The sequence below is a fragment of the Rhinatrema bivittatum genome, chromosome 3, assembly GCF_901001135.1.
Source record: "Rhinatrema bivittatum chromosome 3, aRhiBiv1.1, whole genome shotgun sequence".
Lineage (NCBI taxonomy): Eukaryota > Metazoa > Chordata > Amphibia > Gymnophiona > Rhinatrematidae > Rhinatrema > Rhinatrema bivittatum.
This window is the reverse complement of record NC_042617.1, coordinates 87,287,477-87,300,052: the sequence shown is the minus strand read 5'-3', so window position 1 is coordinate 87,300,052 and position 12,576 is coordinate 87,287,477. Positions and strand designations below refer to the sequence as shown.

Here is a 12,576-nt window from a genome sequence, read left to right as displayed (position 1 = left end):
AATCCAGAGTTTTTTGGAGAGATTCAGTGATTGGGATTAGGATCTGTACATCGTCTGCGTATAAGTAGTGGATGAGATTAAGGTTGAGCAGGAGTTGGCAAAGTGGGAGTAAGTAGATATTGAATAATGTTGGTGAGAGTGACGAACCCTGTGGGACTCCCCAGTCGCAGGTGATTGGTTGAGATTCTTCTTTGTTGACCTTGACTTTGTATTGTCTGTTCTTGAGGAACGATTTGAACCAGTTGAGAGCTGTATCTTTAATTCCAATATCTGATAGACGATCTATTAATGTGTTATGACTGACCGTATCAAAAGCTGCTGATAGGTCTAGTAAGATGAGTAGGCAAGGACATCTTTTTTCAAGATTCAGTAATATGGAATCCGTTAAGGAGATCAGGAGGGTTTCTGTGCTTCTAGATTGGCGGAAGCCAAACTGGGCTGGAGAGAGAATGTTGTTATCATTTAGGTATTCTGTGAGTTGTTTATTTGCTACTCGTTCTAGGATTTTAGCGATGAAAGATAGATTAGCTATTGGGCGGAAGTTGGATGGGATATCTGGTGAAAGATTGGGTTTTTTTAGGAGTGGCTTTATGATTGCCATTTTGAGAGATTCTGGGACTAGCCCTTGGGATAGGGAGCAATTGATAATTTTTGCAATGGGTTTGGATATGGTTTTAGCGCATGAAATGAGGAGATTGATGGGAATGGTATCCTGAGGATGTGAGGAGGGTTTGATTTTTTTTAGGATAATTTCTATCTCTAAAGAGGCAGTCATTTCGAATTCTTTCAGGCATGTCTTTTGTGATGGGAAGGTAATATGTGGTGTAACTGGCGTATAATTGTTGTTGCTTTTGGACTGCGTTAGAAGGTTTGGGATCTTATTTTTGAAGTAAGTTGCAAGTTCTTCTGCTTTGCTTGCCGCTTTATCATCTGGTATGTCTGTTGATGGAGGTTTCGTGAGGGATGAAATCAGTGAGAAAAGTGCTCTGGGGTCAAAGATGAAGTGGTGTATTTTTTTTATCCTGATATGTACATATCAGGATATATGTACATATCAGGATATGTACATATATGTACATATCCTGATATGTACATCAGGATATTTAAACTGTCACACTGCTCAATATGCGGTTCAGGTTATCCAGATAAGTTTATCTGTATAACTTACCCAGCCAGCCCATGGGTGAATATGGACCTCTGTTACTGTATGGAAAATTTACCTGGCATTTTGTGTTAATAGTTATTCCTTAGAAAGAGAGAAACCCTATGCTATTGGAATCATATAGACAATTTTCATATATCAAGACCTAAAAATGTTGACGTCACTCTTGGCAGTAGGATTGGAAAATGTTATCTCAGAACCAGTAGAGGTGGACAGAACAAGGTTTGTTTTAGGTAGACATTCGGTGACTAATATCAGAAAGATAATTATAGCAACATTCTGTTTAAATAAAGCCCAGGTAGCTCATGCAGTACTTGCCAGTTTAGAAGCAGGAGAAACATTGACAAAGTAATATGGGATTATATGCTGTGGATTTTTGGGAAAATATGCTACAGAGGTTGACTTGATGGAGTGAATATAATTTCTGTATCAATCTCTGCAAGCAAAAGTATTGATAAATAGTTACAGCATCTTTCAGAATTAATCGAGAACTAGTTGAGTGTTTATCTTCATTGCTTTTCATGCTGACACTTGAATAACTTGCAGTTAAGTAGATTATTAGAGAGCTATAAAAGGAAGGGGTGCACACTAGTGTACCCCCTTGCGCGCGCCGAGCCCTAGGGGAGCCCCGATGGCTTTCCCCATTTCCCTCCACCTCCCCCCCCACCCACCTTCCCCTACCTAACCCGCCCCCCAGCCCTAACTAAACACCCCCCAACCTTTGTTTTACAAGTTGCGCTTGCCTCTGGGCAGGTATAGGTTGCGTGCACCGGCGCACAATCCCCCGGCCTAGCGGCCCTATGGAGGCCTCTGGCCACGCCCCCGCCCCTTTTTTCAAGCCCCGGGGCTTTGCGCGCGTCGCCGGGGCCTATGCAACATAGGCTTGGCATAGGCCCGGCATGTGTAACCCCTGTATATGCGTAAATCCAGCTGGATTTACGCGCATAGGGCTTTTAAAATCTGCCCCAATGTTTGCAGGTAACATGTTACTTTTTTAGCTTATCCCCAAGAACCGTTGGCTGCTATTAGAGTTTGGGAAGTGTACAGACCTTTAGGTTATCTTTGGGAAGTCTGAAGCTTTAGGGGATAATTTTCAAAGGAGTTACATACATAAATGTTTATGCGCTTAGGGGTAGATTTTCAAAAAGCGCGATTTGGCGTACTTTTGTTGGCGCATCAGGCGCAAACAAAAGTACACTGGATTTTAGTAGATACGCGCGTAGCCGCGCTAATCCTGGATCGGCGCGCGCAAGGCTACCGATTCCGTATAGCCGGCGCGTGCCGAGCCGCGCAGCCTACCTCCGTTCCCTCCAAGGCCGCTCCGAAATCGGAGCGGCCTCGGAGGAAACTTTCTTTTGCCCTCCCCTCACCTTCCCCTCCCTTCCCCTACCTAACCCCCCCCCCCCCCCCCGGCCCTGTCTAAACCCCCCCTTACCTTTGTCGGGGGATTTACGCCTCCTGGAGGGAGACGTAAATCCCCGCGCGCCAGCGGGCCGCTAGCGCGCCGGGACGCGACCTGGGGGCGGGTCCGGAGGGCACGGCCACGCCCCCGGACCGCCACGGGCCATAACCACGCCCCCGGACCCGCCCCCGAAACGCTACATCCCGCCCCGAAAACACCGCGCGGATCGGGCCTGCCCCCGACACGCCCCCCTCGGAAAACCCCGGGACTCGCTCTGCGTGTGCCGGTAGGCCTATGTAAAATAGGCGCACCAGCGCGCAGGGCCCTGCTCGCATAAATCCGGGCGGATTTACGCGAGCAGGGCTCTTAAAATCCGCCCTTTAAAGTGCATTAATGTACGTAAAATCTATTGACAATTCAATAGAAGTTGCATATATTGTACTAATCATAGCAATTTTCATACTCCTTGATATATCGGCAGCCTTTGATACCATCAACCATAAAATCCTCCTTAACAGACTAAGAGAAATTGGACTATGCGACATCACCATCAGCTGGTTCACATCATACCTATCCAACAGATCATACATAGTCAAAACCAACAACATAAAATCCAAACAAATACCCCTTCCACACGGTGTCCCACAAGGATCCTCATTATCATCCACCCTCTTCAATGTCTACTTCCTACCACTATGCAAACTCCTATCTGGACTCGGACTATCATACTACATATACGCCGACGATGTCCAAATTCTCCCAGTAAGACACACCTTGGCTAGTACCCTAAAAATATGGGGCACCCACCTCAAAGCAATCCAACAACTACTAACACAAATGGCCCTCACCCTCAACCACAACAAAACCGAGATACTCTATATATCCAACAAACCCTCACCCATACCTGACCCCCAATTCAATAACTGCATAATAAACAATTAAATCATCCTCACTGAGAGAGATCTAGGAATCACGCTAGACACCGAACTAAACCTCAAGAAGCATATTAACAATACAATAAAAGAAGGATTCTACAAACCAAGTCCTAAAGAAGATCAAGCCTCTCTTACACCTCCAGGACTACAGAACAGCATTACAAGCCTATTGCAATGCAGTCCTCCTAGGTCTACCAGCTTCTACCCTTAAACCACTTCAGCTCCTACAAAACGCAGCAGCCAGATCACTGACCAGCAGCAAAAGATCTGACCACATCACCCTAATTCTCAAAGAGCTACACTGGTTACCGATCCCCTACAGAATACAATACAAAACCTTAGCCCTCATCCACAAAGCATTATACAATAACAAAACGGAATGGATGAATGTCGCACTTCACTTCCAAAACCCACAAAGGAATCTACGCTCCACAAACACCGGTCTTCTCACAACCCCCTCCCCAAAACTAACCCATCACAACTCAACCAGAGAAAGTGCTTTCTCTATAGCCGGACACCCCACCCCCCCATGGAACACCCTCCCCACCGACCTAATACTCGAACCAAGTTCACAAACTTTCAAAAAGAAACTAAAAACATGGCTCTTCCAAAAAGCCTTCACAACATCTTGAGGACAATCACCACTCAACTCAATCATACATTCTCCTCCCCCCCCCCCCCCCCCCCCTTCATGCACCATCCCATTTCATCCATAAAATTCCCAATTCCCCATTCTCCACTATCCATCCCACACAAAGAACATGAGGATCCCCCCTCCCAAAGTTATTCTTTACCTGTTTTATTTGCTTGTTAAATTTTCTTTATTTGCCTTATCTCCCTGTTAAATCTCTCTCCCCCTGTTTTGCTCTCCCAGTTACCCCATACCCTGTTGCAATGTAACTTTCTCAACTTGTTCTATGTAATCCTATGTGATAACATGCGTTGGATGTCAGTATATAAAAACAAATAAATAAATAAATGAAATGTATATAAAATCCAGTTTTAAGTGCGTAAATCCTTTTGAAAATTACCTCCTTAGCTTTTAATGTTAATCTCAAAGATAATTGAGAAGGGGGACTATCCATTGAAATGATCAGAAAGGCAGTTTAAATATCCTGGTGTACATATCTCAAGAAGTTTGCCTCAATTATATAAACTTAGGGTAGATTTTAAAAGGGTGCGCGCGGGCGTACATGTGGATTTTATTTCTGGAATTTATAGATTGATATCAGGCATCTGAGAAGAAGCCAGGATATCTGGTATTGAAAGAATGATTGATAAGGAACATGAAAATATTTTGCCTTTTGAGCAGTTTCAAAGGAAGTGGGACTTATACAAAAAAATTAATTTGATTATCTACAAGCCAGAGACTATATTTTCTCACTCCTTGAGAGAGAATTAGAACTGTTTAAAAAAAAAATACACAGGGAGAACAATTTTCAAAAGTGGGTAATTTGGCTGTCTGAAAATTGCCGACTCTTTACATGGGTAAAAATAGTGCAGGGTTCAACAACGTGCATATTTTACCCATGGAAAAAGTAGGTAGGCTTGGAGATGGGTTTAGGGCAGGGAAGCAATAATACATATACGGGCGAAATTTTAAAGGGCCACGCGCATTTTCAAAAGGGCCTGGTCTTGCGCGCAAGTCCCAATACGTACACAAGTGCCAGGCCCTGAAAAAGGGGCAGGGGGCTTGGTCTGGGTGGGGTGAGACAGAGGCCGGCTGGGATAGCAGCCATTAGGCTCTGTTTCAGGGAAGCGCATGCCGGCGGCCAGCCAGCGCGTGGAAGTTGCTTCTGCTCCAAAGGAGCAGTAAGTAAAAAAAACAAAAAAAAAAATGGGGATAGTTAGGGGTAGAAGTAGGAAGAGTAGGGTTAGGATAGGAAAGTTTCCTCCCAGTCCACTCCTTAATTGGAGCATCATGCATAATTTACTAAAATTCACTCCTCTGCCCGCATCACCTGCACATGCACGCGCGGCCAACGCATGTTATAAAATTGGCGTGTCCATATGCGCACGCCGGGAACCACATGCACGCTCATTTTCAGAACTGAATGCATTGTTTAGAAGGAAAAAAGTACCCATGGAAAAAGCAGCTACAGTTCTCTGCCTGTACTTTATCCCTAGGCAATTTCAAATTGATGTAAAAACCCAATTTGAAACTGTTCAGGTTATTTTGAAAATTGCTCTCTTAGATGTTAAAATTAGAAACATAGATGGACAAGGTAATAAACTTTCTTCACTGTACAAATTTTGTAGAATTTATCAAGATATTAAATTGATGGGAATCTGTTAGAAAAATGAGATGATATTAAATGTGGGGTTATTGTTAAAAGTTATGAAATGATTTTTTTATTTTTAGCTAAGCAAACTTTGTGGCAGTGGACACTCATTTCAGAGAGATGCAATTTAAGATTATTCATGGTACCTCCGTAGACCAAATTTATGAGTTTAAAATAGGTCTGAGTGACCCAGATAAGTATATTAAGTGTGAAAATGACCAGGGATCAATAGTACAGAATTTTATTATGTTAGAAATTGCAGAATTTTTGGAGCAAGGTAATAGAGTATATTAAGGAAATTACTAAAATAGACTTTTCTCAAGACTGCATGTTGCAGGAGGAACAGAATCAACAGCAAGGGAATTCAAAGGAAAGGAATAAATGTCTTTTTATCACAGTGGTTGTTGTAAGATGGTATATTTAATGCAGATGTAGACATTTATTTATTTTCATTTGTTTTACTACTTAAAAAAAATCTCATCTGGGTAAGATAATGAAAGCTAAATATGAGCTATGGATCCTATTTTATGATTTGTTAGCTAATAAGAGTTCCTACATTGGAATATATAGTTGGAATAGTGTAAGAGTAAAGTAGGAGATCCTATAGAGATGTGGCCAGGGTTGATTAAGAGTGTAGGACACGAGGTCAATAAGGGTAGGGTAAAAGTTTGAAAATTTGTTACATGTGGTATTTTGCTAAACCATGTGGTTGATATTTGCGAGTACAATATGTATAATTTGAAAATGCATACTGTACTGTATCATGTTTGCTATGATAATAAGTACATCAGGGGTGGAAAACCTTTTCTGAAAAGTTGGCTGCTAGCCAACATTTTATGTAACTAAGAATTTTTTCCCAACTTTTTTTTTTTTTGCTGTAATATTTTTTGTTTTATCTAAATATTTTTTTGCTTATTATGCTTTATTTTTATTTTTTTTATTTTATTTTGTTCCTTTTTTGTTTTTCTTTCACTTTTTTCCTTATTTTCTTTCCAGCCCCTATCACCTCTCTTGCTGTGCCCCAGGCTGGCTGTGGTAGCAGCATCTCTACCCATACTGGTGGTATCTTTAAATATCCCTAGGCTAGGGACACCACCAATGGCCTGCCTCCACCCTAGGTCTGAGTTAGTAGCAACAGTAGTGGATTCTTTTCCCGGCCCCAAGCCAATAACAACATAATCTCTTTCTTCAGACGCAAGCTGGCAGCTACAGATCTTGCCAGGCTCCAAATTGTAGGTAGCGAGGTGACCTGTAACCTGACATTTTTCCAACAAAGTTGTAAATAAATATTTAAACCACTGCCCCTTGCCTTCCAAAATAACAGGTTATAGCATTTAAGATACAGGAATTGATTCATATACAGTATATTGTAGTATAAAACAATGACATAGCTAGGGTTGATTTTTTTTTTTGGCAGGACCATGAGCGGACCTGTATTATGTTACGATAATTTGGCAAAGGTGGAAAGAGATCAACTTTCTCATACACACATGCAGGCGTGCTCCTGCTCTCCCCTCTCCCCACCTTTCCTAACCCCAGTGCACTCTCCGTACCATCCTGACCCCGGCAGTTCTCCCTGTCATTTCCCCAGCCTAACCCTAGCACTTTCTCCCTCTCCTCCTCTGTCTCCATTCCTTTTCCCTTGCCTTCCCCAGCCCAACACAGGCATGCTCTCCACCCCCACTCAACTGGACCTGAGCACTCTCCTGTTTTCATCCATCCTATCTCTGTGACTGGTCCCAGGTCAATTTAGTTGCCACTTCATCCCACCTTCAGCCCATGTGGTCTAATTCAGCCACCACGTCCCACTCAAGCCCACCTTTGACTATGCCCCTGGTATAATATCAATATTAGTCTGTGATTTTAATATGTGTAACCCAACCATCCTGTCAGGTTACCAGTAAGCCGTGGGACATGTCATGGAAGTGGAGTTAGTAAGGGAATAATTAGGGGAGGAACCATTCATGTGTGGCCCTATTCCCTTGAGGGTGCTGGAATGGATGTCTGCCTTCAGAGGTTTTATAGCAGCACTCTGCCAAGAGCTCTGTTAAGGGCGGATTTTCAAAAGGCCACGAGCATAAAATCCGGCCTTTAGGCGCGAGGCTGGGCCTAGCACATGCAGAGCCTATTTTAAAAAAGGCCCGGCCACACACGTAAAGGCCGATACGTGCATAAGCATGGGCCTTTCTGAAAGGGGCAGGCCAGGGAGGTGTTTTCTGGATGGGGGAGGGCTAGAGGCACTCGGTACAGCAGCCATTTGCTGCTGTGCCGGGGAGTCGCATGCCGGCACGCGCAACTTGCTCCTGCTCCTTTGCAGGAGCAAAAGGTTAGTTAAAAAAAATTAGGGGTAGTTAGGATAGGGGAAGGGAAGTTTGGGTAGAAGGTTGGGAATTTGCCTCCTAGTCCGCTCCTTAATTGAAGCGGACTGAGAGGGAACTGGGGAATGCCCCGTGCATTGCCACACGTATTTGCAAATTTATACCCCCCCTTGTGTGCGCCGACCCAAAATTTTATAACATGCGCCCGCATGTTATAAAATCTCGTATCCATGTATGTGCACTGGGTAGCGCATGCACACATTTTGTAAATCTACCCCTAAGTTTGCAGTTCAGATTGAAGGTTGGAGATTTTGCCTCTGTTGATTTTGGGCCTTCTCTTGGAACTTTGGCCTCCTGGCTTGCAGTCTGAGTAATGTCTGGGATTTTCTTGCCTATCCACTCCCTGTTGGGTAAGGATTTCCTCACAGGAATTTTTTTGGATTTTGGACTTTTACATGGTAGGAGCCTTGCTGGACTCTGGGCTTTTCCTGGTTTCAGAGAATGGGGAGTCCTGTGTTTGGGATGCCCAGGGATAGGGAAGACCAGCCCTCCAAGGTGGCGACCCGTTGCAAGGGACAACTCCAGTGGTATTTCCTTTTTGGGGACCAGAAGAGATTGTTTTGTAAAGATCTGGGAGGATCCTACCCATCTAAGGACCTGTGAAGATACAGTTTCAGATTGGATACCTCCCAAAAGGGATCCCTATTATATTAAAAAGGACAGCTCTAACTGTGAGTAAGAGACTTTTGAAAATCATTGAAGACAATCATCAGGAGTCTTCATCCCTGGGGAGAGAGAAGATTTACTCTTATGTGCATGGACAGGATTTTGGCCAATTTTGGAAGGGGCTTTTCCAACCATCTTAAGGTTACCCTGCCTACTGGAATACCACTTAGCCTAATCCAGGAGGGTTGCTGGATCCCTTGCCTGTTTAAAACATTCCTGAACAGATAAATGATAGACTGTAACCATAGAAAGAAAGAGCCTGTGGTGTTAGATTCCTATTTATTGTGCCATTATCCACCCAGCTTCTGAACAGTAAAGTTTTATTTTGGACACTAACCCAGTGCGTCCTGCATGAGTTTTGGCACATAGCACAAGGGGGAAGTTCAGTAAGGAGGAAGTCATTCTGGCACTGGGCACTGAAAGCTAACATTTCCCCCCAACAAAAAAGATCTATACCCTGAAGAAAGAGGCACAAAGAAGGTCCCTGCGCCAAAGAGTTCATACATTTTTTTTAGGGCCCAACCCATGCAGGACAAGTACACCAGGGTGGGTTATATAAGTTTCAGTGTATAAGTGCTCCATGACTGTGAATATGTACTTTGTACCATGCAAGGAATTCAGAGACTACAGCCATAAAGGCAGTTACATTTTCACCTCAACAGTTTATGTCGAACCTTCTGACACATGCAGGTTGGAAATATTTTTAGAGCTTGTTTTTCACATCCCTTCATTTTTTCCATCACCTCTATCTATCAAATCTACTCCTAGATCCATCATTCTGTTATATTTATAGCAGAATGATGTCGTGAAAAAAAAAATGGGCGGGGGGGTCAATAGTGGACAGCTGGCCGCACTGCACACTATTGCCCCCATAGCGCCACAGGAACAGGTGTAGTTATTTCCTGCGGTGCTGCCGGCGATAATGTGAAAAACATTAACGCCCGCAGCACTGCTGGGAGATAACTCCACCCAAACCCTGCCTATGCCCCTCTCTTTCCCCTAATTTTAATAATACCGCTGCGATTCCAGCACGTTGCACAATAAAGAATGACTTTATTAGGTAGTTCAAAATTGTTATGCAAAATAGAGGAAAGTGTTAGCATGACATTTTCTGTCCTTGTGCTGAAAGGATCACGGAATTCTTTTTTTTAAACACATTTCCCAGCCTGCTTCAGACAGGAAGATGAATCCTTTGCAGTAAGTACTGTGAAAGAAAAACCTGGCTGTTTTCTTTGATTGTAAGAGAGAATTATTTTGGTAGTGAATTTATGGATCATTCTTTTGTTCTTTTTAAGTAACATTGTGGAACATATACCTTTTTCTTATAGAAATGGCATGTAATGACCTGCTGACCTTTTCAGATGAATATATAAAACTTTAAACAGGACCTTTGAGCACAGCATGAGAGGCAAGATAAAAATGCAAATCTGAAAGGGCAATAATGACGCAGAATATCTTGTTGCTAGCAATGTGTGTATGCTTTAATAATTGATTTTTCTGTTCACAGGTGAGAGAAATGGCTGCTACTACTTTGAGTGGTCTATTGCAGTGTAACTTCCTCACTATGGACGGCCCCCTGCAGACTTTTTTTGAACAACTCTGCAAGACTCGGCTACCTAAAAAAAGAAAAAGAGATCTAGGTGCAGTGAAGGATACCATTCCTTCTGCAGGTAACAGAATCATGGTTCTGCACAATGATGTGGAGGTTCTGAAATATGAACTTTGTCACCTATACTTTTCAGGTGGTTGGAATATATGATTTTAAGTGTTTCCCTGATGGTATATTTCCTTTTATGTATCACATCTACTCTCATAGTAAGTGAGGCTCTGTGTTGGAGGTAAAGAGGAAAGTCTCTTGAGTGGAGTAAATTTATGATGGGGAAAACCAAATATTTCTAATTAGATGTAATGGGGTAGGTATTTACAATCAGTTTGGATGGATAACCGAAAAGTTATCCAAGTAAATGGCTGATATGGCATTTTCTAGCATGTAGCCAGATGGACTCAGGACCAGTGGGTATTGTGCTCTTCTGCTAGCAGATGGGAGACTGAGTCAAATTTCAAAGCTGTCGTCACTCTAGATATACCCCTGCAGTAACCTCAGCTCTTCAGTATCTCTCCATCTCCTAGCAGATGCGGACACTATCCCATACACTAGAATAGTGTTAAGAATTATAGAAAAGAAGAAACAAAATTTACCTTAAAGAAGATCGAGCCCCGCTCTCCTGCACTGATACCTAAGGGTCCCTCCCCCAGTCGAGAATTCCTGAAGTGATCTCAGATATCCCTCAGAGATGTGCCTTGATCCGGTAGCCGGTTCCAGGCATGGACTTAGCCCCCAGGGTGACTGAAAGGCAGCGGGTGCAGAACCGAGCATAGCGGTGAAGGTAATCCCCTCTCCCCCTGCAGCTGGAGACCATCCGGCACACGATCGATAAGTGCCGAGACCAGGTAAGAAAAAAATCTTTAAATTCAGGTCTCCGGTCTCCAGAGTTCGGATTGCCGTACCAAATTCTCCTTCCGGCGAGGTTAAAAGAGAGCACCCTTCTTCGCTGTTGATTCTCAGCGTTCCCCCTTCTCGGTGGCCCCCAGTCATCGGCTGCGCACCGGTTATTTTTCATGGCGTCGTCAAGCTTTCGTCGGTGCCCACAGACCAAGTCCATCACAGATCCACATGAGGTTTGCATCCTCTGCCTGGGGCATCGCATGACATCCGAGGGTAACTGTGCGATCAGAGGACCCCCAAGGGCCATCATGCTCGGCTCGATAAAATGGAGAAAATTTTAATTTCCAAAAAGTCTGCTCCATCCATGCCCGCATCGGAGTCTTCGACACTTGGGGTCAAGGGGAACTCTCTACACCCCCCGGTGGCATTATCCAGGGACTGAGGAGACAGTTATCAGCTCTCCATGGTATCGCCGCTTTCAAGAATATCAGGATCCTCAGCCTCCTCGGCGCCAAGGAATGACTGGGCCGAGCATCTAGGAGATCCCGGAAGCATTGACACTGGTCACCATCGGCGCACGGCTCTGGTTCCGGTGCAGTACTGTCGGCTGCTGTACTCCCACCGAAGCGACCCTATGGTACGGAGGCCCCATCCTCTGATAGGACCAGGAGTCCCAGGCGTTCCCCACCGATATCGGTGCCAGCCACCGCTGACGCCTCGTCCCTCTCCCTCAGTCCTTTCCTCACCGAACTTTCAGGAAGAGTTGGACCGCAGGGTGAAGAGTGCTGTGCTCCAAGCCCTCCAGAACATTGAGCCGCCCTGCCACCAGCCCCCATATCGGTGCCGGAGCCTGCGCCATTGATCTTGGCACCCCTGCCTGAGCGTCTGGATGTCCTACTTGGTGCCCTCCTGATGCAGCCGATGCCCGAGGGACCTTCAGTTTCCCAGCAGCCACCGATGCCCCCCTTGGGAGCGATCCCCATCATTACTTCCAAGGAGGAGGAAGACGTAGTCACCGGGCCTTGGTTCCCTGAGCCTTTGCCTGGACCCTCCAGCCTCCCGCGGCCTCCAGAAACCCCGTTGCCACCAGGACCATCAATTCCCTTGGTACCCTCGAGACCCTCAGAGGCCAGGAATTTACACAGGCCTCATCCACATAGGTCCCGCAATGGCCTCAGCGAGGAAGGAAGGTCCTTACGATCTGTGGGGGGGGGGGGATGATTCTTCAGAATCATCCTCTAAAAATCTTTCACGACCCCCTGTTGGAGCCCTCGCCACTGGAGGAAAGGCATCGATCTCCTTTGT

At 44.8% G+C, this 12,576-nt stretch overlaps 1 protein-coding gene across 2 annotated transcripts in view; it reads left to right on the top strand.

The window, feature by feature from the left end:
- PSME4 (proteasome activator subunit 4) overlaps window positions 1–12,576 on the top strand; it is a 389,258-nt gene that overhangs the window by 370,998 nt on the left and 5,684 nt on the right. For both annotated transcript variants that reach the window (XM_029593434.1, XM_029593433.1), the window contains one exon: window positions 10,333–10,495. In XM_029593434.1, the coding sequence (XP_029449294.1) occupies window positions 10,333–10,495 (163 nt within the window). The remainder of the gene's footprint in view (window positions 1–10,332; window positions 10,496–12,576) is intronic.